Source organism: Telopea speciosissima, chromosome 4, assembly GCF_018873765.1.
Source record: "Telopea speciosissima isolate NSW1024214 ecotype Mountain lineage chromosome 4, Tspe_v1, whole genome shotgun sequence".
Lineage (NCBI taxonomy): Eukaryota > Viridiplantae > Streptophyta > Magnoliopsida > Proteales > Proteaceae > Telopea > Telopea speciosissima.
In genome coordinates, this window is record NC_057919.1 from 62,930,670 (window position 1) to 62,958,351 (window position 27,682).

The following is a 27,682-nucleotide window of genomic DNA, read 5'->3' on the forward strand; positions in this document are numbered from 1 at the left end:
GTTCTATGGAGAAACGTGTCCATTTCTCATTGGTCCCCTGAGACATGTTGGGCTGCTAGTCTGGTACTTTGTCTGTATCGAATTATCGACTTCTCACGGGTTACCCTTTTCCCATGTGTTCTAAACCGACGGTTCTAGATTACGAAATTGCCCTCCTTTTATCTATCGAATGACAAAATTGTCTCTACTCCAAGACTATCATAATTACACGACTACCCCTTTGTCATTATATATGTTTTTTTGATTGGGCACAAGCACAACATTGATATACCGCAAACTAGCACCCGTTCTGTCTATTTCTCTCTTCCCCGTTAAAAGGATTCCCTTATTTCTTCACTAATTTATTACACACCGACGGTTTGTCTATCCCTCTCATTAATTTTTCTTGAAAAGAAAGTAGCACAACCCACTAAAATCCATGTTATGTGGGAGAGGTAGGGTCCACATTAAATTACCATGTGTCAAATTTGTTGTCTAAATCCCTATCATTTGATCCATTTGTCTTGATTGGTTCTTAGGTATTTTCAACTGCCAATCTATTTTAGTCATAATTTTTTACCTTTTAATTGAACTTTGACTTCTTTTTTTTTCATATCCGAAGTTTAGATTGGACTAAAATTTGCCTAAGTAAATGGAGAATGGTAACACTTACCTATATATCAAATTTTAGTTTTAGATGAGTTGTCACATCGGAATAGTAAGTGGGTTGTGCTGCCAAGCCAAGCAACACGATTGTTCTATTATTCTCACTCTTCAACCATTACCCTAAACAAAGAACAAATTCTAGGGGGCAAAATCTTCATTTTAGGGGAGAAGAGGAGAGAGATAGACATAGGGGTTGGAGGCATGGATCAGGATCGTCTCCAGGGAGCCCAGCGCCCAAGGTGCTGCCAGGGAACATTCAGCGGTTGAGTTGTGCTGCACACATCTCAGCACATGTCTAGGGTTATGTGCGACACAGCCCAACGGCTGGCAGCACCCTGGGCATGCTGGGCTCTCTGGAGACGAGCTAAACTCTGGAAGCATAGGGTGCGTTATTGAATAGAAACATTGTCCCACATAACAAATAGGAAAAAGTTTTTCCATCACCGTGTGAGAAGGAAAATTCATAATTTAACCATCATTATTATTATCCCTATTAGTTGAAGGTTCATAGTAATTGTCTTTTTCATTTATAAAACCCATTTTACTTCAATTAATGCCCATGATAAAAGATTTTTGTGTTTTTTTTTTTAACCGTAGGTGAAGGAAAACTACCCCCTAATTAATATTAGGCAAACTGTTTAGACAAGAATTGTGAACATTCTCCACTCTAGTCTTAGTATTTAGATAAAAATAGTAGAACAATTCAAATAATTTCTTCACAGAAATACTACAAAAAACTACAAAGAAATCTTAGCATTATTAATAAAATAGAATATTAATGAATTAAAATAGGATATAGCCCATGTTGGAAAGCTCTTTTATAATCCAACACATTCATAATATGAGATACGATAATGCGATAATTCCAACATTAGCTAGAGTACTACAAGTTGGTTTGCTTACATTTTACCTTGTATCTTTTAATTATATATTTATTTGCCATTATATTACACTTTGTATTTTCATATGAAAGTGATATTAAGCTTTACTATTGGGGAGATTGGGGAGGGAGGGGGTTTAAGAAAATCACTATATTACATTAGATTTTTATCTTCTAGAAGAGAGTTCTCAGAGTAAACGGTGTACGAGAACTCACCAATAAGGTACAACGAACGGTATCATACATCAGAAGGCGATGAGATCACTCATGTGAAAAGGAGAGGGAAAGACTACCTTATCTTGACAATTCTGAGAATCTTTTCTTTTTGTTTTAAGGGGGAGTGACATTGCCTACTGCATGGCCATTGCATCAACGTCAGGGCCAATGAGAACGTGCACAAACACATCCAACAAGATGAGATCTTTTATTTACAAGGAGTGGACAGTCATTTCATCCTTCCTGTGTATTGGGCTTTTTTTTAAATCAACTATATTGAATTAGCTAATTATCATTTGGGTAAGAAGAAAAAAGGGCGTAGGGTATTCATGTAATTTCGACAAGAGCAAACAGTTATTTGTAATTCCAAAGGACCCCTCAGGATCCTCACGCAATTTTCTATCTTTAATTTTTAGTTTTTAAAAATATATATTTTTTTCCGCGAACGAACCACTTTTTCTCTCTCTGTTTGGCGGGTATAAAAACAGAGACAGAGAGAGAGAGAAAGCTTTGAAAACGGGGGAAGAGAGAGACTAGAGAGTGTGCGTCTGTGTGGAACCAGAGCACAGTCATACGACTGAGGGAGAGAACAAGAGACGCAAACCATTGCCCCGGTTCGCAACATTCGTCCTCTCCTCTCTGTAGTCTGTGTTGCCGGGATTCTCTCTGCGCTAAAGCTCCCCATTCGATTGGATATCACAGAAAATTCGCGAACAATCTACAACCACCGACCGCTCACTTCTTCTCTTCACTTTCCACTGTAAATTCTATAGCTGATACAGAAACCTAAGGCGTAACAATGGAGCAGTATGGTCGAAATCCATCCGTTGAGGGCAATACGCCGGATCCGACCGTCGAATGGAGCTCTCCGGGAGCGGAAACTGGGCTGGAAGGTCACTCCTTATTTCTTGCTTTTCCTTTTGTTTCCTCTTAAGCTTCGTCTCACTCTCAGCGTGAATTTTGGTTTTTGCGAGCTCAGCCGTTAGGGTTCATGAAATGTTGAGGTATTTGATTATCAGAATTGTGGGTTCTTTTTGAAACTTTGATTTTGCTAATGCAGAGTCCATGTGGCAATTGGGATTGGGAAGCAGCAGGGAGTTGTACCCAGAGCGTCCCGGCGAGCCGGACTGTGTTTACTATATGCGTACCGGATCTTGCGGTTATGGTGCCAGGTGTCGTTACAATCACCCTCGCGACCGTATTACGGTAACCCCTCGCGATCATCGTTTGTTTTCTGTTCCCACTCCGTACAGTTTAGGGCTACGGTCTGTAATGTTATTTTTTTATCTGCTTTCTTCTTGTGAATGACTGAATGCTCTCTGACGATTGGTACAATTCGGTTTGATCTTGTAACATGGGCAATTCCGAGTGCTTCTTCGTTTTGGTTGGATGAATGTTGATTTTGCTATTTATCTTGAGCCCTTTTGTTGTTCTTAGATCGGTGGTGAAGTTGTGAAGGAAACCCAATCCTCCTTCCCGGGATTGTTGTTATTATTTTTTTGTGATTATTGGCTTTGCGTTACTGAGCATGATTGGTTATACTTGGAATGTAACTGGCATTTGGGCATCGCTTTATTAATTTTAAATAATGAACATTGGTCAGGTTGTGGGATCTGTAAGACCCTTTGGAGGGGAGTATCCTGAGAGGGCGGGCCAACCTGCGTGCCAGGTACTCTGCTAGCCTTGTTTATTAGTTCTTATTAAGTATTGATAGCAGACTAATGCTTGACGTCTTCCGATAAAAGTTAAAGAAGTTGAAGCATGCTATCTGCTGCATGGAGATATACAGAATAGCTGCCGTACCACTTCTATTAGTTTGTTTCATTGTTGTACAGAATGGTTAAGCCTTTTCTGTTATTAATTTCATTATATTTTTTGTAATGTGCAGTATTATTTGAAGACCGGGACTTGCAAATTTGGTGCTTCCTGTAAGTATCACCATCCAAGACATGGCGGTGGATCAGTGAGCCCTGTATCACTGAATTATTATGGATTCCCACTGCGACCGGTTTGAATTCCTTCATTTCTGACTCCTTTTCTTTTTCTCTTTTTCGTGTACCAAGTTGGCATCCAGACGATGCCTGATTGAAATAGCTCAAACTAAGTTTAATTGGAACAGGGGGAGAAAGAGTGTTCCTATTACATGAAGACGGGGCAGTGCAAGTTTGGTGTGACCTGTAAATTCCATCATCCACAACCGGCAGGTGTATCAGTGCCGGCTTCTGCATCTCCATTTTATCCGACGGTGCAGTCTCCTTCAGTTCCTACTCCTCAGTTTGGGGGAGTGGCAACCAACTGGCAAGTTGCGAGGCCTCCACTGTTACATGGTTCATATGTGCAAGGGGCTTATGGTCCTGTGCTGCTTCCTCCAGGGATGGTTCCAGTTCCGACCTGGGGTCCTTATCCTGTATGTGAAAAAAACCTTTTCCTTTCTTCTGATATTCATCAGCAATTCATCATTTCTTATTGACTTGTTAGTGCGCCTAAAGCAGGGACCTGTTAGTCCAGTAGCATCTCCTACCGCTCAACCCACTGTTGGAGCAGGTCCATTTTATGGAGTAACACAGCTATCTCCCTCAGCACCTGTGTATCCAGGACCTTACCAGATGCTACCTTCCTCTGCTGGACCTTCTAGCAGCAGTCAGAAAGAACACACATATCCTGAAAGACCTGGCCAACCTGAATGCCAGTACTACATGAGAACGGGAGAATGTAAATTTGGTTCCACGTGTAGATATCATCATCCGCAGGAATGGATTTCACCAAGAACAAATTGTATCCTCAGCCCTATCGGTCTCCCTCTTCGTCCGGTATGTGTTGCATTGATAAATATTTGCTTATTCCTTTATCTAAGGCAAGTGTTTGGATTATTTATTTTCTTGCGATTGAGAATTCCCACAACTAGATTCATGGTGTTCAGATCCCATTTAAATAAAATAGCTTTGTGACATACTCCTTTGAATATCAATTATCGTTAACACCAATGCCAAGCTGTAGTATTTTATTCAATGACCATATCAAATTCCAACCCCCAACAAAAAAAATGGCACATATAACTTATTTCTTTCTATTTCACATTATTTTTTGTTTAAATATCTGAATGTCTGCCAGCAACTTCAGATTCAGGCAGTTCCAACAAATTTGGCTGCCAATGGAACTGGTTGTTGGTTTGGTACAGAGGTTCCCTTTTATGCTTACTTCTGTGCAAATTTTGAAACTTTTGGTTTTGGATTCTGTTCTTAATCTAAATGCTATTATCGACTAATTCTTTGTCATGTGATGCAAGACTAGTTGGAAACTTGGAATATTGTTGCTTATGCACTGACTACACCATGTTGTTCGGAGGTTCCATTAATCGAGTATTGGTTTGACTCTATAAAGTGAAGATCTAGGGAATTGGAAGATATAGTACAAGCGATAAAGCAAGTAGTAATGTGAAAATGTTGGAACTTTTTTGTTTTGGATTGTGTCCTTATCTGCTGTGGTTTTGATATGTATAATCAGCACCAACTACCAACCAAAATAGGATAAAAACCAGAGACCAAATTTTCAGATTTAAGAGAAATTGCATAAAACAAAATCAACAACTTAGATGGCCAGATAATGCCACGTCGAGTCCTCCTCTAAGGGCCTAGAATGGCTGCTGAAAGTTTCAACCTGATCCAATGATTGGATCTGCGGGAATGATCAATTACTAGTTGGAGTAGGAGACCTCAAGTTTGACCAGTCAACTGCTCTTTTTGATGATCTGGTTTCAGATTCAATACACCCAATAGTAGATCAATGTATGCTATTGATATTAAACTCAACAGATCAACAAATATCAGTTCTTGGATAACCTCCCAAAATAGCAAGTATTGAATCCAACTTGGAATAGGAATATAGCATTCAACTAGCAAAATCAAAACTTGATTGTAGGAGAAAGTTAAAGAGCACTGACCGATGAAGATGTATTGTATCAGAATGTAGATCAGACCTGTAGATGACCTATTATCAGAAACATAGTTGTCACGGCGTCCAGGCGACCCAAGGCGTTGAAGAGGGTCCAAATTAAGGCGACACCAACAAGGTGGCTAAGGCGCCCAAGTCGACCAAGGCTAGGCGATGCCTTGACAACTATGATCAGAAATCCTACCAAGAGTAGGAAAGTTATATCGTGGGTACTGCTCGTTCTGCTGCAAGATATGGTAGTACGTCTGCTGTACCTTGATTGGAGTTGATAAGAAGAGTATAAAAGAATAAAATAGCTGCAACCTGGGCTTTCCTCCTTGCATCACCACAAGGTAGGTCACAGTTGAAAGTAAGCATGGATCAAGGTGAGAGAGAAGAAAAGGAAAGAGAAGAGGAAGGAGCAAGGAAGAAGATGATGAGAGGAGAAAGAGAAGAGAAGAGTTAGATGAGTGCAAACTTCTGGAGAGAGTTGTAATGACTCTCCCCTGTATTGATTCACTAACATAAGATATTGGAAATTACATACACCTCCCTAGGGAGGTAAAAGATAAAAAACGTATGAGCTTAAAGCAAGCTAACTAACAAGATAATAACCCAGTACCCAAAATACCCTTATTGCATAAACTTTGACACTCCCCCTCAAGCTGGAGAATAAATGTCATATAAGGCTGAAGCTTACATAAAAGGGTACTAAATTGGTGAAAATTGAGCCCTTTAGTGAAGATGTCAGCCAACTGGTTGCCTGTCCTCTTAGCGAAAGAGATGCCCCTACTGTTGTTAAATCTGAAGACCCGGAAAAACGCTCCAAACAGAGACGAACTCCCCGTATAAAAAGGGAGTATCCCACCTTTCTCAAAATAAGAAGACTCAAATCTATGTCAACCAGATAAAAAACTACGACTACAAACAAAATGAATAATATAAAAATAAAAATAGACTTTTTCGACATTGCAGGAGAAATAGAATTGGAAACGTAGAAGTGAGCTGTGACTTATAAATCGGTGGAAGACACCATTTTTTTAGAGGAATTGGCCATTGAGTCAATCATCCACTTTGGTATCTTATTGAACAAAAATGGTGATATTGTTCCTCCATTGATCAAGAATTTCGATTTTGGGATTCTGCCGTAGATCGAGTTTTGGATGGGGCACAGGTCTGATCCTCGAACTCCCAGTCTATCTCAATTCCGTAACAGCTTCTGTAGATCTAGCCGGTTCCTATGCTGGGCGGCCTTGAAAATATCTTCTCGATCACATTCTTCGATCGCAAACATTTCTGGAACACCCCTAACAGAGGGGCAAATAGTCAATTTTGAAAGATCTTATTGTCAACCTCTTTCAGATATGAATCTATTTGATTCAGAAGGGAAGAACTTGCATCAGTATCTCAATTTCAATTCAAACATGGGTTTGATTCACACTTTATGTTCTGAGAAATATATACCATCTGAAAAGAGGAAAAAAGGGAGTTGGTTAGATAGTAAAAAAATGGAAATTCAAGCCGAAGTGCGCAAGCACCATATTAGAAAATATTTCTTGCTAACCCTAAGTCATGTGGAAAAAAGAGAATGCAGAGGTGCTATCGAAAAAGCCCTTGATTCAATAGCTTAGTATTGAGTCATTCGAAGGGAAAAGGTCCAGGTGGGCCTGGCCGGTGGTAAAAGATGTAGCGCGTGAGCAAGTTCTGAATGAACCCCCCCAACAACAGAGGTACATTTAAAGCAGTTTAAAATCCTATCGATTATAGCATTTTTTTCGATATCAGTGGTAGAGGAAGTTCGAAAGCTAGGGGTACTCACATACAGTTGGCCATGATTTATGGAATCTGAGGTCTAGTTTCTTCGATTCCATGGATTATACCTATTTGCACAAATACCTCGACGATTTCCGATCGTTAATACATAGAGTCCCATAAGCATATCTTGAGTTGGTACGGAAATGGGATCTCCAATAGCTGGAGATAAGAGATTCATATGAGAAAACATAAGTAAACGAGCCTCCGCTTGTGCCTCCAAAGATAAAGGTCCATGAACAACCATTTGATCCCCATCAAAGTCTGCATTGAATCCCTTACGAACTAATGGATGTAAACAAATAGCACGTCCTTCCACTAAAATGGGTTGGAATGCCTGGATGCCTAATCTATGCAAAGTGGGTGCTCTATTCAGTAATATAGGATGCCCTTGTATAACTTCTTGAAGTATTTCCCATACAATTGGCTCTTTTTCCCTAATTTTACTTTTAGCAACCTCTATGTTGGAAGCAAGATGTTGTCTGATTAGACCACGAATTACAAATGTCTAGAAAAGCTCTATTTCTATTTCGCGAGGTATCCCTCGGCCTATTAGTGAACTCGTTCCTGATAGTCATTTCTTTAATCAGTGGATAGGAGGATACTCTGAATCGGGATCATGGGAAAGTACTTCTTGATCATTTCTACCAACTTAGCCCCATCGAAATTCCTAGGGGCGCGAGACAACTCTCTCTAAGGAACTCGGCAAAATAGCCCTGTAACTTTGGGAGAAGGGGTGCCTCCTCACAAAGGGGGTCGCAGTGATCAGAGCTTGGATTGTTTTCAAGTCAGGCAGATACGTGCTCCTTTAATACCTTTGATTGTAGCTCTTTGAACAGGCAGAGACGAACACACAATTCCCACGGTAGCAGGAGCAGGAGGTTTCTATTGAACCCGACACATCCACTGCACGATCCTTTGGAGTCGTAGTTCCGGGATTGGATTGCAAAGGGAGCGGGAATGCAAGGAAGCTCAACGAAGTCAAAGCCCATTGGATCGTTAACCTAGGAATGATCCATGGAGTTCTCTCTGTCCTCCCTTTGCTTGAACTGGACTTTTCCGAAAAGGTGCTTGCTTTGGCGGCTAAAAAAGATTCGAAGACACTCCTCAGGCTACTGAACTTCACTTTCAATAGCGTTTGCATGAGGTGGTATTATACATCAAGGTGGCATCGGTTTGGCCTACAACTTTTGTGTTGAGTAGGTAAGCAGCGATGCCATACGCAAAAAGGAAGTGACTCATAGAATGGCAGAGCAAGAAATAGGCCAATTGAGCAGCTTTTTGTTCAAGTTACGGGTTTTTGGAGTTAGCTCACCCTCGCGGGATCGAGTGCAGATATAGCCAGAATCAATCTTCTCCTTAATGAAGTGTTGGTCCACCTCAATATGTTTGGTCCGGTCATGTTGCATAGGATTGTGAGCTATACTAATGGGAGCCTTGTTATCACAATAGAGCCGCATAGGAGCCTCAGTATCAAATCCCAAATCTTTTGAACCAGCTTTCTTAGTCATAGGAGTTCAAACCCCGTGAGTCATAGCCCTGAATTCTGCCTTTGCATTTGATCTAGCCACAATAGGCTGTTTTTTGCTCCTCCATGTGACAAAATTACCACCTACAAATGTGCAATAGCTTGGTGTGGAGCGTTTATTAGAAACTGAGCTAGCCCAATCAGTATCAGTGTCTATCTTCAAATGGTTGTGCCTTACATATAATAGCCTCTCTATCTTCAAATGGTTGTGCCTTTTCTTGGGATGGACTTCAAGTACTTGAGGATACGATATACTGCATCCAAATGCCCACTCTTGGGAGCATGCATGAGCTAACTCACTACCCCAGCTGTGTTAGTGATATCTCGGCCAATCAGAGAAAGATAGATTATCTTCCTCACTAATCTCTAGTACTTCTCAGCATAAAAAAGAGATAGACCATAGTCTTCTCCTAACTTGCGATTTTGCTCAATAGGAGAGTTTGCTGGTTTACAACCCAACATTCTTGTTTCTTTAATAGGTCCAGTACAAACTTTCCTTTGACAAATATTTATTCCCTTTTGTGACCATGACACTTCGACCCCCAAGAAGTATTTCTAGGGTCCAAGATCTTTGATCTCAATAAGTTGAGCCAAGGAGGACTTCAACACTATCATTTCCTGTCACCACAATATCATTCACATAAACAATCAGTGCTGTGATAGCACCATTACTATGTCAGGTAAATGGAGTGTGGTCAGCTTGACTCTGGGTATATCCCTTCTTCAGGATAGATTGTCGAAACCTCTCAAACCAAGCCTTAGAAGATTGTTTGAGGCCACATAAACCTTTCTTGGGGAGACACACTTTCCTTTTAGCTGAGGGAAACTTGAAGCCTGGAGGAGTGTGTATATACACTTCTTCCATGATGGAGGAATGCATTCTTCACATCCATTTGGTACAATAACCAATCTTTATTGGCTGCCAATGATAAGAGAACTCTTATCGAATTATGTTTAGCCACAAGAGCAAATGTTTCTAGACAGTCAATCCCATACACTTGACTAAATCCTTTGGCCATCAACCTGGCCTTATATCTCTCAACAGTGCAATCTGATAGGTACTTGATTGAGTAAACCCATCTACATCCAATCGGAACTCTCCCCTTAGGAAGATCAACCAACTTTCAGGTACAGTTGTACTTATGTGCCATCATTTCCTTAGACATGGATGGCCTCAGTGACATTTTTGGGAATGGATGTGGAGGAAAGAGCATCCGAAAAAGCAGCACCTGTAGGAGAGATAGCATCACAGGAAACAAATTGGGCTATGGGATTAGTACAAGTTCTCTTTCCTTTACGAATAGCAATGGAAAGATCTTACCCAAAAGGAGGGGAAGGTGTGTTACCTGAGTAAGGAAGGTGGATCTCAGGAAGTGGACCCAAAGTGGATTCTTGGCAGCCTAACATGTCTTCTCTCCCTTTTTTTTTGTAAACAAGTAACTCCTTCTCATTACCAGCTCCCTCTGAATGATCAAGAACATCAACAACATTCACTTCCTTGTGTTTCCAACATCAAACAGAAAAGGGGGAATAGGTAAAGGTGGAAGAAAGGAGGTGACATCAGTAGTTTCTTCACTCCCACTATTCTCCTCTTGAGGATGATGCTGATGAGGAGTAAAGAAAGGCACATATTCAAAGAAGGTGACATCTTTGGAAAGAAGTCGCCTTCGAGGGAAGGATGGTAGCACTTGTAACCTTTGGTAGAGAGGGAATAGCCAAGAAAAAGGCATTTGAGGGCCTTAGGGTCAACTTTACTCCGGGCCGACTTATGAACATGGACATAGCAAACACACCCAAACACATTTGGGGGGAGAGAGTAGACACCTAAGGAGACAGAATTTCCAAGGGGGATTTGGAACTAAGGAGTTTAGTGGGCATACAATTGATTAAGAATACAATAGTAAGAAGTGCATCAGAGCAAAAAGTCTTAGGAACATGCATGCCAAATAGCACTCCTAGTGACTTCTAATAAATGGCGAATTTTCCTCTCAGCTACCCTTTTGTTGGGGTGTGTCAACACATGCAAGCTGATGCATAATGCCATTATCTGTAAAAAAGTTTGGGAAAATATGACGTACCTCCCCTGAGGTATGACTTATGTACACTTTCACCCGTGAGGCTTGGGAAATTCCATGTACCTCCCCTGCTTTCCAAACCAAGTAACAAAAACACCCACTCCGTTAATTATAGACGTTAAACGTTAGAATTTTTATTTAAGTGACCAAATTGCCCTCATCTTCTTCCCCAAATCGTTTAGGGTTTCAGTTGGCTATGCCTGGTTCTTCCATCCTCGGCCAAGCTAGAGCTCCCGACAGCTCGAGCTGACGTCCATTCAAACTCCTCCAACTGCAGCGACAAACTCAGCAAATCAGCAACGTTTCAGAAACCCTAATCTCAGAGAAGAAACTATGGAATGTGAAAGCCACCTGCCATTTGGCAATGCCAAGGACTGTGTGTAGGTCCCTGCGAAGCTCATCGAAATCGCAGATGCTCAACGTGTCCTTGATTTCGTGTATCCAAGTTCTATACACTGATTCCATCCTTCAATAAATTGGTAAAATCATTTGGGAATGGGAGAACGTTTGAATTAGAATATTAGAGAAAGACCCTTAAATGAAAAAGAGATATAATCAAAACCTTAGATAATTTAACAAAATCCCAATTGTGAAGTACTTGTCGGCAGATTCCTGAACTTTGAAGCCATCCAAGATCCTTGATTTTCCCGATCTATTAAATCTATTTTAGCTTTCCACAAAGGTTTTCACAGCAAGGGATTACATTTGAGAGCTTGATTAACATCCCATGAAATCGAAGAAGGAAGAAAAACACAAACTGCCCATGATTGAAGAAACTAACCTTCTGATGTCGGCATCGCAGTCGCTGGAGCACGGCAATCCTTCGCCAGTAACATCCAGGCCATCGGTTCTCTGGTTTGGCCGCCGCTAAAGGCGGCAGTGGGGTTTTGAAACCCTAAAATGGGTTTAAGGTTTTATGTTTTGGGGAAACGATTTGGGGAAGAAGATGAGGGCAATTTGGCCATTTAAATCAAAATTCTAACGTTTAACGTCTACAATTAACGAAGTGGGTGTTTTTGTTACTTAGTTTGGAAAGCAGGGGAGGTACGTGGAATTTCCCAAACCTCACAGGTGAAAGTGTACATAAGTCATACCTCAGGGGAGGTACGTGATATTTTCCCAAAAAGTTTTGATGCCTACCATACATATACTCCTATACTCCCCCCTCTTTATCAGAGTGAACAATTTTAATCTTAGTTTGAAATTGAGTAGAAATCATTTGATAATAATTTCTGAAGGCATCATAGACATCACTCTTGTGTTTCATAAAAAAGGTTCTGGTAGTGTCTTTCATGATGCTCATGCCAAATTGATATTTTCCTTAAAGTTTATGGGTGTCAAGACCAATTTTGAAGCGGAATTCACAGCTTGTATCTTGGGCCTAGAACATGCAAGAGATCTCAGTGTATCCAAACTGTGTATTGAATATGATTCAATTGCAGTTTCCATCCTGGTTTCTCAAAGAAAAATTCCATGGTTCATTCGGCAAGGCTGGTCTGCCATCCAATCATATCTTCTTTCAATAGAATGGAAGATTATTCACTGTTACAGAGAAGCAAACCCAGTTGCAGATTTCCTAGCTAAGTCCGTGGCTAGAATGATGGATTCATGATCTCTGTTATGGCATTCCCATATGCTTCCTAATTCCTATTTATGCAACTATGCCAATTCCAATATGTTTCCATATTCAGCCTGGAACTGAGTCCTGCTAACCGAACGAGGCATTCTATTCTGAATGCTTTCACTGAACTACTTACCCTATATATGACGAGCTGAACTAGCTATTTTCTTTCTCTTCACAAGAGTACTTCGCTTGTGATGGGATCCAGAAGTTCAAAGAACAACTAGAAAGTTATGAAGAGAACCAACAGAAGAATGCCCCTCAAGGAAAAAATTGTCATGCATTGCAAGATTGAACCTCTAAATGTAGATGTTTGGAAGATGAGAATGCAGTTATTTATCAAAGAACAAGATCTGTTTTTTTCTCCCACTTGATAAAAGAGAAGCCCGCAGGTCTGGTGCTAATGGCTTCTTCAATCAAATGATGTTGTTGCAGCTGAACCATTAAGAATTAGAATTGCTCATTTTTGTTTTGATTGAACGGAAAAAAATGAAGACATTTTTTGTTCCATCAGAACTGGATAGCTGGAAAGAACGGAAAGACAAGGCACTAAACACTCTCGTCTACAAATTCCAAAATTGGATGCCTGATACCTCATAGATAGTTATCAACCTTCCTGCTGCTCTCGAAAAGCCATAGGATACTCTGAGGGTGAAAGCCAACCCTCCATTCTTTCTTAAGTAGGGGTTTAAAAAAACCTTAACTTTCCCTCTTCTTGGCCCTCTCCCCGAGAGTGCCTTAGCTCTCTTTCCTCACCTTTAGATACGGTTAGCTAATGGACCTCTGACCATTAAAGGCCAAAGTCCTTGCCAACCGCTTCTTTTACCATTCCCTCATCTCACCTTATCAAAGTGCCTTTGTCCCCAAGCGGCAGATCTCAGACAATGTCCTGGGACTTTCCCATATCTTTGTTTGGTTTGAGCCTGCCCTCTCTTCAATGGTGGATCCACAACACTGGTATAAAGCCATTTTATTACTCGCTGCTGCCAGCAAAGGTTAATTAAAGAGGATATCTTTTCCCAGTTGTCCTAGAATGGAAGATGGTTCATCTTTACTTTTTGAAAACCTCATTGGTATCAATGTACAACAGATAGCCTCATCGACTATGGTAGCTTTCCCTCCCTCAGTTAATGATGATTTATTAGTTGATGGCCAATGTAGACCAAGATATTGGTGTTTTTCACGTTTATTCCCTGTGTTAGTGGATTTCTCTCCTGTTGATGGCATTGCCGGAGGTGGAAGAGTAAACCTTGGCTAGTTTGTAGTTGTGCCTGGATTTTTTCCAGTTTTGTCTTTGTACTATATTTTTTCTTCTTTCTTAATTCGAAGGTTCTTTTAGCAAAAAAAAGGACTGACCAAAGGCATAGGTGGGGCCTTGGTCATATCCCACTTCTTCTTTCCTCTCTCTCTTAAGTTTCTTTTTTATTAACCTGCAACAAACATTTTTCTGAGAGATACCGAGATACTCTTCTGTTATTTTTGTTGCTGTTTGATCTTCACAAGATTGGTTCATCGATTCTCCTAGGAAGCTGGTGGTTAACCCTGTGGCACCCTGGTTTGAAGTTGTGTGTCAGAAATTTTCGGACCTCAATATATCATAATCTGGCCATCAACTTCATGCCATATTTTGTTATGTTACTACCCTTCATACGCCCTCCGCTTGATACTGATTTCAGCCCCATCCATTGGCTGCATATGGCTGTGACTGTAAGTTGCTATTTCTTCCCCTAGTTTCTAATTCTGTGCAAGAGCCATTACTCTACCTCTAGCCATCAATTGTGGCTGATGTTTTGAAGTGTTAAAGAGTACCTTAAACTCTTCCTTCGACAGTAGCTTGGGCTTCATCAGTGGTTCCTTCAACTAATTACTAAATCTTTGAGTTGCTGAACTGTGGTAATGGGTTGATGGATGAGTGTGATTTTTGTATATGATAAAATGATTATGGAATATTGCTTGCATCCACAGTTTCATGTTGTTTTGATAGTCGGATGAAGATTTATAACACTTTTTCGAATTCTGGCTGCTAGTTTCTAATTTGGTGCTGTGTCAATAATATGAGATCCAACCATTGGATTATTAAACTGTTTTAGGGCATTGAAGTACTACTAGTTGTCCATCTGTGATATGATTTTGGGGATAATCGGAGTCCTAGATTGAGGAATTAATGGTGGTGTTTGCTTGCTGGTTTTGAGCCTTCTAATTCTGTCTATGGGTTGGAATCTGAAACCTCTTTAGGGATACCTTGATTCCATCACCACTATACTCCTTCAGTTCTAGACTTCTAGTTTGACCTTCTTTGTATCATCAAGGCATCTCTAGGGTGTACCACCGTTAAAGTAGGCATGCATATGATCCTCTAAGGATACCTGTGGTTAGTAAAATATTTTGTGGATCCTTATCCATGAACTGTTGAGTATTATTAGCTGTAGACTGAGCTGGATGTCTTGTCTAACCTTCAGGAGGTGCAAAACTTCTTTGGATAGGAGTAGTAATTTTATTTTCGACTACAATCAGTCGGTCAACTGTTTGTTCAGCGGTCAATTGCTGTAACATCTCAACTATCCTATTATAATGATCGGGAGGCTGTTCTGGAGCTCTGATACCACTTAATGTGGTTCTGGTATGTATAACCAACCAAAACAGGATTGAAAACATAGACCAAATTTGCAGATTTAAGAGAAATTGCATTAAACAAAATGAACAACTTAGATGGCCAGATAATGCAGGTCGAGTTCTCCTCTAATGGCCCAGAAGGGCTGCTGAATTTCAACCTGATCCAAGGGTTGGAACTGCTGGAATGTTCAATTCCTAGTTTGAATAGGAGACCTCAAGTTTGACCAGTCAACTGATCTTTTTGATGATCTGGTTTTAGATTCAATACACCGGATAGTAGATCAATCTATGCTGTTGCTATGAAACTCAACAGATCAACAAATATCAGTTCTTGGATAACCTCCCAAAGTAGCAAGTATTGAATCCAATCTGGAATAGGAATATAGCATTCAACTAGCAAAGTCAAAACTTGATTGTAGGAGAAAGTTAAAGAGCACTTACCGATGAAGATGTATCAAATCAGAATGTAGATCAGACCTGTAGATGACCTATTATCAGAAATCCCACCAAGAGTAGGAAAGGTATAAAGAATTAAAGATGGTACTGCTGTTCTGCTGCAAGATATGATAGTACTACTGCTGTCCCTGGAATGGAGTTGATAAAAAGAGTAACAGAGATTAAAAGTGTTGCAACCTGGGCTTCCCACTGCAAGGTTTGATTGGTTTCACCACCAATCGTCACCTTGAATCACCACACCACAGCCAAGAAAACAAATTTCTGTAGAGCAAAAAATGTAGGCTGTAATTGCTGCCGTCTTTTATTTATAGCAGGAACTAAAGACAGTTTTAAGTAGGCTAAGATACCCCCTAGCAGTCCCCCTTAGGCCCTTACAAGCCATCTCATCTTTTAAAACTCTAAAAGAAAATAAGATGATGACTTAAATTAAGTGAACCACCGGTTCAACCAGAACTGAACTTAAGCACTTAAAATAAAACAAAAGCAACTTTAACTAAAACAAAGTGAACCCAGGCCGCATTAAACCTGTTTAGATTAGAACTGGGCCATGTTAGGTCTGGATCTTCTTGGACATCCTACGCTGGTAAGTCTTCAGTTCTGCATCACCCTTTTTTGGGTAGAAAATCTAAAATGCCCTTTAGATGGGAATCATCGACTAATTCTTTGTCATGTGATGCAAGACTAGTATGGAAGATGGTAGCTTATGAACTGCCTTCAACATGTTGTTTGGAGGTTCCATAATTGAGTATTGATTTGACTCTTGAAAGTGAGGGTCTAGGGATATAGTACAAGTGATAAAGCAAGTAGAAATGTGGTTAATACAACAAATTTTCCTAAAAGAGATGATTATATAGAACCACTAGTTTCTGTTGATGAAGGTTTGAAAGTTGGTGCTAGTTACATGGATATAAAATTTGTTGGGTACCCTTTATGTCGTGCATCTATGTTTGCAGCTTATTGGCTTTATCAGTTCCATTGCAATTTGTGAAAATCAAAAAATTAAAATGAATAATTACCAGCTGGATCTCAGTTTGGCTGTGCTGTCTCTGCTGACATTGGTAAATAAAAAAAAAATTGGACCATTTCTCAATTTGTGCGTGTCATCCTTGCGCAGGGGCCATGCTAATCTTCTCTGTATCGTTCCAATTTTATCGGATGTCTCCGAAGAGACGGTGCCACATTATGTGTCTCCTTGGTGTGTGTTTTCTTTCTATTTGTAATTTCTTGTTAATTTTTTAGCTGTGATATCCACCCAGTTTTTTTGTGTAAGAGGAAACCCCTTTCTCATTTTTGCTCTGTACTTTCATCTAATATGGTAAAATTTGAAAAATGAATAAGAAAAATGAGAGAAGGGTGGGGGAGGGGGAGGGTGGCTACTAGGGATGAACTTAGCTCATTCAAAAGCATATAGCTATGTAAATTGGAAATTTTGTTTATATCTATTCAAGTGGGGGTTTTCTGCATTAGATGGATGACTTGGACAAGGTTTGCATACCAGTTCTCTGGATGGTTTCTTCAGTAGTTCAGGTGGCATTTAGTTTGGGGGGGGGGGGGGAGACTGATTTGCCTTTGTTTTAGTTTTTCTTTTACTATTTATGTTGTTTTTTACATTAAAATTTGGACAAGTTTTGCATACCAGTTCTCTGGATGGTTTCTTCAGTAGTTCAGGTGGCATTTAGCGGCTGGAGACTGATTTGCCTTTGTTTTTGTTTTTTCCATTAATTCTTTCTCATTGTTTTTCTGGAAGGTAGTTTTTTCCATTAATGATTGTCCACTCATTCACTGCTCTAATTTTGAAGACAAAACCATATTAGTGTCAGTAATAGCTGAGTTAATGATGTTTTGTGAGAAAATTCTTGGTGGTGTCCAGTTATCTGGATTAAATATCATTCCATCCAAAAGGAAGGTGTTTGTGGTAGGTGTGGTGGGTGATATAGTGGAACTCAGAGACACCTTAGACTGAGGGAGAAAAAATGTTGGTGGCCTCTCTAAAATGTGCATACCTATTACCTATGTTTCTGAATATTTTCCGTAGGTTGAAAATGCTAAGCAGCACAATAGTACATGAATCCTAAGATTTCAGAGTGGTTGACGGACTCCATTGCCAGATGGTGTGATTATCTTACTCTGTCATATTGATGGTGGCACATGGGAATGAGATCCCAGTATTAACTGCATATTGTTATGAAGTACTTTTACTTCCTCATCATAATCTAAAGCATCTATTCCTTTTAAGAGTGGTCTGTGGTGGGCAAATTTTATAGATGAGGAGGATAATCCAAAAAATTGGTAAAACAAAACCAAAAAATTGGTAAAGCCAAAATAGATCAATTTCGTTTGGCCAGAAAGAAAAAGCCAAAAATAGACTAGTATGCCAAATGTTTTTTCTTTTGGGTGAATGTACTAATCCCTTCTTCATTGAGGTTCTTGCAGACTTTCTTTGTACAAGGGGTAAGAAGTACACCTAAACATCTGCATGGATGGCAGGTCTAGTTATTTTATTTGTGACTGAAAATTAGGTGGAAAAATAGGTATTGCCGGAATTGATGACAGGGATCCTCTCTTCTCTCTCTCTAAAGTGCTCTTGGATGATGGGACCGTAGGACATAGCCCTTTTCTGTTATAGGGTGTTCCCCGGTTACCCCCCTCCCCCTTCCATTTTCTTTCTTGACAGATTCAGATGTAACACGATAGTTTCTTTTGGAGTTGTTATTTTATGGAATTGACTAGGCTGTGTGTGTTGTGCATGTGTATATGTTTATGTGTGATGCAGTTCAAAAGAACAAGAAGGCCAGCAGAAAACCAAGCCATCAAACTGGACCAAGAAGGGAGTAATAGTTTAATTTTGAGTGTCCAATGGTATATGGGCCAGAGGCTTAATATTTTTAGGTTTACGAATTTAATGGGCCAATTCTAATCCCAAATTTTAGGGATTTAAGTCCTATAGGAGATTAAGTAGTTGGTTTCTATTTTGTTAAGGTTCTAGAATAGTTTCTATTTTGAAGAAGACTTAAGTCGTAAGGGATTCTCTCTACATTACATGGGGGGGGGGTTTCCTGTTGTGCTTATTTCATTGAAGTTATAAATAAAGAGGAGGGGATCCCCTAACGATTTGAGGAAAAAAAAGATTAGCCATGAAGCTTAAGTGAGTTTTGTGAGAGACAGAGCATGATTTTGTGGGATTCAGAATGCTCTACTATAGGATGCAATAGGGAAACCTTGGTGGGATACCAAGGTTGGAGTTCTTGGGATTCCTTCTCCACAGTTAGGTGAGATGTCCAACACATCCTTCCTTTTATCTTTTTCCTTCCTTCTTCTAGTTTATATTCCTATGCTCTCATCTTACTTTGTTCCTTAATTGCTATTTTCATTCCCCTACTTTCTATTTCTTCACTTTAGTTACTGTTTTCTGTTGTTTCTAATCGTAGATTTCTATTTTAGTCACTTTCTATTTCATAACCTCTTGATTTTTCCCAATCTAACCGTCGGATTCACTTCTAGTTTTGGCAACTCATTCTTCACACCTAAGCCTTGTGAACAGAGTTGCAACCAGATCTGATCATTCTTTTACCAGGTTGCTGATATTGCTCTTTTGGAGGGTTATTGAGAGACCTGCTGTTCTAGACTTCTAGATCTTTGTAGGCTATTGGTTCCAGATTTGGGTAATTAGATAGCCATTATTGAAGTGCAGTGCTTGTGACAAGAGGAGAACAGCCCTTCATGGGTTTTGGTTCTTAAAACTGAACCAGTTCAGTAGTTGAGTAATTACACTTGGGCCAGTTGTATTTTCCCTGAATTTTGGGAGCTTCTCTTCATTCCAAGACAGGTTGCATAAAATCCAGCATTGTGTGGGACACAGTCTGGTGGAGATTATGGTTTTCGGATCTGAGAATTATTTGGTTGCTATATTTTAGGATCTGATTCAGACGTGGGAGCTCTTTCTATTTTATTCAGTTACTTATTGTGAATAGAATGAACTCTCTTTATAAAGTCCATAGAAAAGCATCTAGATGGGGATGAGGTTACACCAGTGAGTTTTATCTATGAGGAGAGGAGGTTAGGAAGTTTCTATTTTAAGAGTTCTTAGTTTAGTAAACACTCCCTAGCTACGCGAGAGTCTCTTTTGTCTTTATTTTATTTCTCTTTAGTTTTCTTTTAGTTTAAACCCTGTCTTTGCAGGGAAGAGTATAGGTAGCTTCTATTTTCATGCTTTTACTCTTCTATTTATGACATTGTCAGGCTAAGAGCCAAACACATTGAGTACTGAATCGATTGGCTTCCGCCTTGTTTTGGATCAGTGGTGAAGTTGTTCTTTGGACTGTGGTGATGTAGATCCAGCCCTGCTGTGGTGAATCAACAGATTGGGATTATGGGTATTGCCCTTCCCGCAGGCCTAGTGGTGTATCTAGGTCATATGCCTTTGATTTCTTTTTTATTATTTAAAAAAAAAGTGTTAGATCTGGTCTTCTTACTGATTTGTCCCTATATGCGATCCTGTTATGATTGATCTCTCGTGAGCTTTACTGGTTCAGGATCAGTTCTCCATTAGTTTGTGTATGTGTTGTAAAGAGGATAGTGTTTAGATCTCCTAGTTGCTTCTTCGGTATGGCCTTACACTTTTTTATTCTGCACAATACTTCTCAACTACTGCAGAAATGAAATGAAGAGTTTAACATAAGGAGTGTCCCAGTGCACAAGGCTCCCACTACTGCAGGGTTTAGTAGAGGCAAATGTATGCAGCCTTACCCCGCTTCGTGGAGAGTCTGTTTCCATGTTTCAAATCTGCAACCTGATGGTGGCAATACCGCAACTTAATTGTTGTGCCAAGGCTTGCCCATTAAATGAAGAGTTTAACGTGCCATTGCTAATTTAGGTGGATTTTTCATGGTTTACCATATAATGTTGTGCCCATGGCAGTGAAAATTTTCCAAAAAGTAATGTATTTTCAGTATTATGATATTATTGATAGAGAAAATTGTTAGAAGTCATGTAATAGAGGTAGTTTAGGAACTAGTTCTATTACTAGTTGCCTTATTATGTAATTATGTTTTTCTTCTTTATTTCCCTTTTACCTCCCTAGGGAGGTGGATGTAATTCTCTATTAGTTATGATTGAATGAATATATGGTGTATGGAGAAGCCTCTCCAACACAATCGATTACAGCCTAATATTCTCTTCTCTCTTCTCTCTTCTCTTGCTATCTTCTTCCTCCTCCAACTTCTTTCTTCTCCCTTCTTATTTCCTAAACCTAGAATCTAACTTGGTATTAGAGCAGGCTCAAGGTTTGAGAGTCGTGTTCAGTCCCTGTTTTCATTCTTTCTCTTATCTTTGAAATCCTTTGTGTCTAAGGATTCCAAAGAGGAGATTTCTGTGTACAGATTTGCTTAAAGAATATGGAATAGGCTCATTCTAGCCTCTTTTGATGATTGAAGGATCTACTTGAGACCTTTTGAAGCTTCTTTGGAGATTTGGATCTCCCACAGCTGTTGCTCCAAGTTCCGCCAGTCTCAGTTTCAGGTTGCAGCTGCTGCCACTCTCGGATTCCTTTTGTGTCTTGGTTTGGCCCATTTGTATCGCCCAAGGACACTTATGAGAGTGGATATGATCTCCCTTACTGATTGAATAAGCTATATGAGCAGTTTTGCTCCTTGTGTGGGATCCTCTGTTCTGCCCAGGTAAACCCAAGAGTGGTTACTTCTTTTTTCTTGCTTTGAGCTGCAGTTTGATGCACCCTTGGTTGAGGGATGTGTATACATAGCCTTTGTGAGGCTTTTTTACTTGTTTGAAGTTATTACTACACCTTGTAAGCCTTTGTGAGGCCTCTTCTTAGGGACTGCTTGCTGGACTGCTGTTGTCATGCACTAGAAGTGCTTGATTTAAGTCCTCTTAGAAATTTGCTGCTAGGATTGCTTCGGCAGTGTGCTATCCTAGGTTGCTTATTGGACTTCTTGCTTGTTTGGGTTGAGTGTGTACTCCCTACTTGCCTTTTGGTGATCTTGTTTATTGTTGGTGTCCATCATGAATGATTCGGATACATCTGTGCTTGGTACTGCTGATTCACAGCCACCCACTGTTGTCCCTCAGTTGGCTTATGAGAGTACTCATCAATAGATTTCTTTTGTGAAGCTTGATGGTACTGATTACCTAGATTGGTCACATTCTGTGAGACTTTCCCTTAGGAGTAAGGGAAAACTTGGATATATCACAGGTTCTATCAAGGCTCCCACAGCTGGTTCGCCTACTTTTGATAAATGGGAGACTGAAAATTCTACAGTTATGACATGGTTGATCTTCTCCATGAAGCCCGAGAACGGGAGAAGGTTTATAAGGAAGGAAACTGCTAAAGCTATTTGGGATAGTGTCTCTGTGGCCTTTGACAAAGTAGGTGACACTGCCAAGGTCTATCAGCTCCATCAAAGAATTCACTCATTGAAACAGGGTGACAGCACTATTCTGAGTACTACAGTGCGTTCCTTAGTCTTGTGGAAGAGTATGATCACTACAGAGACCTTCATTTGACCAACCCAGAAGATGAAGCCAAGGTGTATCTAACTCTTGAAAAAGAGCATGTCTTCTCTTTGCTTGGTGGTCTGAACTCTGACTATGAGCCAGTTAGACTCCAGCTGTTAGGCCGGTCTCCCCTTCCTTCTCTTAGTAAAGTCTGTAGTTACTTACAGAGTGAAGAGACCAGGTGACTTACTATGGCACCACCACCAGCATCATCTGAGAGGTCAACCCTCAATCCTAGTTCTGTTCGTGACACCTGTGGAGGTGGTAGAGGCTCAGGGCCTAACCGTGAGGAAGCTAGTATTGTGGAGACAGTTGGTGCCAGTGGAGTTGGGCGAGACAGATTTAAATGTGATCATTGTGGACGCACTGGACACACCAAGGATAGGTGTTGGTCTCTCCATGGTCGTCCTCCTGGTATGCGCGGTCGTGGTGGCCGTAGAGGGGGAGCTCGAGCTCATTCCGCAGCGGCGACTGATGCTGATGCCCCACAGGATGACTCCACCTTTATGGATGCAGTGGTTCACAGGGTTGTGCACAGTTGAGTACATCTTCTACATCTAGTATGGCTGGATCCTCATCATCCTCAGCTTTGCAGGTCTCCACCTCAGCTTCCACTGCTGCCCAGTCTTGGGTCATTGACTCGGGTGCCACGGACCACATGACTGGTACGTCTCATTATTATGATTCCTATACCATTTGCTCTGGTAAAGACAAGGTTAGGGTAGCTGATGGCTCCCTTTCCTCCATATCTGGTAAGGGTAATATCCCTGTGACATCATCTATTTCCCTCTTTTCTGTTCTTCATGTCCCTAACCTTACAGTGAATCTTTTATCTGTGAGTCATTTGACTAAATCTCTCAACTGTTGTGTCACTTTTTTTCCTTCTCACTGTCTTTTTCAGGATTTGGTGACGAAGAGGATTATTGGTAGTGGACGTGAGGAGCAAGGCCTCTACTTTTTTTTATCCATTTTTGCCCACAGCTCATTCTTATATGTGTGGTCGAAATGATAGTAGTTCTGTGGATTCTGTTATGTTATGGCATTGCCGTCTTGGCCATCCATCTTTTGTAGTTATGAGGAAACAATTGCCTCACTTATTTTTCATCTATTGCCTCTTCTCATGTTTTTCAATGTGAACCATGCATGTTTGCCAAACATTGTCGGTCTTCATATCCTTATCATGGTAATAGAACTGTTGCTCCTTTTCATATTGTGCATACTGATGTTTGGGGTCCTTCCCCTACTACTTCTTTATTTGGCTTTCGTTACTTTGTGTCCTTTGTTGATGATTTTTCCCGTGCCACATGGACTGTACTTTTGAAGCATAAGAGTGATGTTTGTGATGCCTTTCAGAATTTTTACCAAATGATCCTTACTCAATTTGAGACCCGCATCAAAATTGTGCGATCTGATAAAGGGGGAGAGTACATGTTTGGTGGCCTTCAAACCTTCTTTCCTACTCATGGCATTATCCATCAATTAGCATGTGTTGACACGCCCCAACAGAATGGGGTTGCTGAGAGGAAAAATCGCCATCTACTGGAGGTCACCCGTAGCCTATTGTTTGGCATGCATGTCCCCAAGACCTTCTGGTCCGCAACTCTTCTCACTGCCTCCTTTCTCATCAATCGTATGCTTACCAAGCTTCTTAATTTCAAACCTCCTTTGGACATCTTATCTCCCAAGGCCTCTGCTTTTTCTCTTCCACCTAGAGTCTTTGGCTGTGTTTGTTATGTGCATGTTAACAAATCTGCTCGCACTAAACTTGACCCCAAAGCTTTAAAGTGTCTCTTCCTTGGGTACTCTTCTACTACCAAGGGGTACAAGTGTTATCATCCTTCTTCCCGCCGATGTATCATTTCCAAGGATGTTACCTTTCTTGAGTCTATCCCTTTCTTTGTCCCTTCTCAGCATCCTCTTTAGGGGGAGAATTGTGGGAGTAAACAGGCTACTGATGATTTCTTTCTTTCTCCTCTACCTACATCCCCTTTTATACTTGACATTGGGAAACATAGGACTGTAGATGTGGTTGAGGTTGATGATCAACCAGGAGGGAATACAGATTTGGTTGTTGAAAGTGGTTCTGGTAAAGAGAAGGTAGAGAAGGATTACCACCTTACATACAAAAAAGGTGAAAGCTTGCATAATATAAGAAAGATGATCTACCAAGAGTCCTCTTCAGATCCAGATCCAGATCCACATCCTGAGATTCATCCTCTTTAATCAGGTGACATTTCTTCTCCTCCATCTGATTTGGACCTTCCTATTGCTATTAGGAAAGGGAAAAGAACTTGTACTAATCCTATATCCCAGTTTGTTTCCTATGATGCAATTTCTCCTACAAGCCTTGCCTTTATTACTGCTCTCTCTACTGCTTCCATTCCTAAGAATGTCATTGATGCTATGTCTGACCCAAAGTGGAGACAAGCCATGTCTGAGGAGATGATGGCACTTGAGAAGAATGGTACTTGGCAACTTGTTGACCTCCCCAAGGGACGTGTCCCAGTTGGATGCAAATGGGTCTATACAATCAAGTATAAATCTGATGGCAGTATTGAGAGATACAAAGCAAGGTTGGTGGCCAAGGGGTACAGTCAAGTCTATGGAATTGACTACCAGGAGACATTTGCCCCTGTGGCTAAGCATAACTCGATAAGAGTTCTTTTATCCTTGCCTGCCAATAAAGATTGACCTTTATATCAGTAGGATGTGAAGAATGCCTTCCTTCATGGTGACTTGGAAGAGGAAGTGTACATGCACACTCCACCAGGCTTCAAGATGCCTTCAGCTGAAGGGAAAGTGTGCCTCCTTAAGAAAGCCTTATATGGTATCAAACAGTCACCAAAGGCATGGATTGAGCGCTTCCGACAGGCTATTCTGAAGAATGGATACTCCCAGAGCCAAGCTGATCATATTCTCTTTACCAAGTGGAGTAATGGTACTATCACAACCCTCATTGTCTATGTTGATGATATCGTGGTCATAGGAAATGATACAGCTGAGATAGGTAGATTGAAGAGCTACTTGGCACAACAATTTGAGATCAAAGATCTGGGTCCCTTGAAGTACTTCTTAGGAATAGAAGTATCAAGGACCAAGAAAGGAATCAACATATGTCAGAGGAGGTTTATTTTTGACCTGTTGACAGAGACAGGGATGTTAGGCTGCAAACCAGCAAACTCTCTTATTGAGCAGAATCACAAACTAGGAGAGGACTGTGGTCCTTCTCTTGTTGATGCGGGAAAGTATCAAAGGCTAGTGGGGAAGCTTATCTATCTCTCTATGACTCGGCCAGATATCTCTTATGCAGTGGGAGTTGTCAGCCAATTCATGCATGCTCCCAAGAGTGGCCATTTGGATGCTGTGTATCGCATTCTGAGGTATTTGAAGTCCTCTACAGGGAAAGGACTGTTGTATGCAAGGCACAACCACTTGAGAGTGGAAGGTTTCACAGATGCCGATTGGGCTGGTTCCATTACAGACAGGAGATCTACCTCCGGCTATTGTACCTTTGTGGGAGGTAACTTAGTCACATGGAGGAGTAAGAAACAGCATGTTGTGGCCAGATCTAGTGCTGAGGCAGAATTTAGAGCTATGGCACATGGAGTGTGTGAGCTCATCTGGCTGAAAAGACTGGTTTAGGAACTGGGATTTGACACTGAAGGACCCATGAGACTGTACTGTGACAACAAGGCTGCCATCAGTAGCGCTCACAACCCCGTTCAACATGACCGGACTAAGCACATTGAGGTTGATAGGCATTTCATTAAGGAGAAGATAGACTCTGGCTGTATTTGTACTCCTTTTGTGAAGACTGGTGATCAGCTGGCAGATATCTTCACCAAAGCTCTTGGCTCTCCTCAGTTTAGCTCTTTCCTAAGCAAGCTGGGAATGCATGATATATATTCTCCAGCTTGAGGGGGAGTGTTAGAAGTCATGTAATAGGGGTAGTTTAGGAACTAGTTCTATTACTAGTTGCCTTATTATGTATTTCTGTTTTTCTTCTTTATTTCCCTTTTACCTCCCTAGGGAGGTGGATGTAATTCTCTATTAATTATGATTGAATGAATATATGGTGTATGGAGAAGCCTCTCCAACACAATCGATTATAGCCTAATATTCTCTTCTCTTGCTATCTTCTTCCTCCTCCAACTTCTTTCTTCTCCCTTCTTATTTGCTAAACCTAGAATCTAACTAAAATGTGTGTCGTGGTGAGAACACTTGGAACTTTATTGTATTTATCTCTTTGACTGGTTTTTGACTCCTTTCTTCTTTCAGATTTGCTTTTCTAATTCGGTGGTTAATTAAAGAATATATTGGAGTTCTGGATGGTGTTTTAAGATCATTCCTTTTTTATTTTTAAATGCCTATTTTCATCCTTGTACAATTTTTCAAAAACACCCTTTTATCCTTTCCCATGTATTGGATCTATGTTGGTGTGAGCATGGCTTGAAAACACCGTCAGTTGACCTAAGATAAGAATCATCCCTAATCATTAGCCAGGTTGTGTGGTGTAACTTATAGATAAGATTTTTCTATCTTGGTTTTCATTAAAATTCATCCTCAGTAAGCATTATTGATTTTTTTTTTTTTTTTTTTAAAACTTGAGGGGATCTTTTCTGAGTATAACTCTAAAAGTTGTCACATTCTACTGGGTTGATTATTAGTAATCTCATAACCAATTCTTAGTTGTTACTTTTAATGCAGTGAGTTGTAAATATCTTTAATAACTTAACAGAACCAAGTGGATGGTTTCTCAGCTATCATTTTTTTTGGGGAGAAGGGGTTAATATTTCATTTACTCTTATAATAGGTAACAAGGGTGTCTTGGGAATTTTGGTTCTATGGTTTTTTTTTTTGGGAGGGGGGTTAAATTTTAGTTTCTTCTCTTTAAGATTTATTTCTGTTATGTTTCTCCTATGAATTAGGTTTTTAGTGGGATCTTACTTCTTGTTTTCTTCTTTCAGTATCTTTACATTCTCTTTTAGAATGTCTGGATTGTTAGGAGAGCCTTATGTCCTAAGCTCTTGTATACATCGAGTACACCTTTGGACTTTCTCCTTTTTCTTAATTCATAGGTTTCAGTAGATTCTTAAACCCTATTGAGATACTTTTGCGGTGCCAGTTGTGATGCCTAGAATGCTAGATATATTGTTGTAATATGTGGTATAAGGGTAAAATTGTCCTTAGGAATTATGTTATGTTGCCCTAGGGGCTTTCTTGTCTTTGTACCTCACATCTTATTATTATAAATAAAGGTGGACTAGTGTCCCATTGACACAAGTCACAATTCCCAAAACCATCATGGTATCAAAGCTCTAGGGAGAATCGACCTAGGGATTCCCAAAGCCGTCGCCACTATCTGTTGCAGAGCATCCAGCTGGTTCAAGTTCAGC

The 27,682-nt window shown here is 40.4% G+C and overlaps 1 protein-coding gene and 1 non-coding gene across 3 annotated transcripts in view; one reads left to right on the top strand and one right to left on the bottom strand.

Moving 5' to 3' along the window:
• Positions 1 to 2,237: 2,237 nt before the first annotated feature.
• The window catches only part of LOC122658873 (zinc finger CCCH domain-containing protein 32-like), a 36,963-nt gene continuing 11,518 nt past the window's right edge, over positions 2,238 to 27,682 (top strand). The window contains exons 1-6 of one of the 2 annotated variants that reach the window (XM_043854012.1): positions 2,238 to 2,634; positions 2,802 to 2,947; positions 3,345 to 3,410; positions 3,630 to 3,749; positions 3,861 to 4,148; positions 4,231 to 4,551. In XM_043854012.1, coding sequence (XP_043709947.1) covers positions 2,541 to 2,634; positions 2,802 to 2,947; positions 3,345 to 3,410; positions 3,630 to 3,749; positions 3,861 to 4,148; positions 4,231 to 4,551 — 1,035 coding nt within the window. In that variant the 5' untranslated portion in view covers positions 2,238 to 2,540. The remainder of the gene's footprint in view (positions 2,635 to 2,801; positions 2,948 to 3,344; positions 3,411 to 3,629; positions 3,750 to 3,860; positions 4,149 to 4,230; positions 4,552 to 27,682) is intronic. The other variant, XM_043854013.1, reaches the window with a different exon arrangement.
• Positions 16,845 to 16,947, bottom strand: LOC122660636. Its single transcript, XR_006332743.1, has one exon. It is a non-coding gene; the product is annotated as a U6 spliceosomal RNA (small nuclear RNA).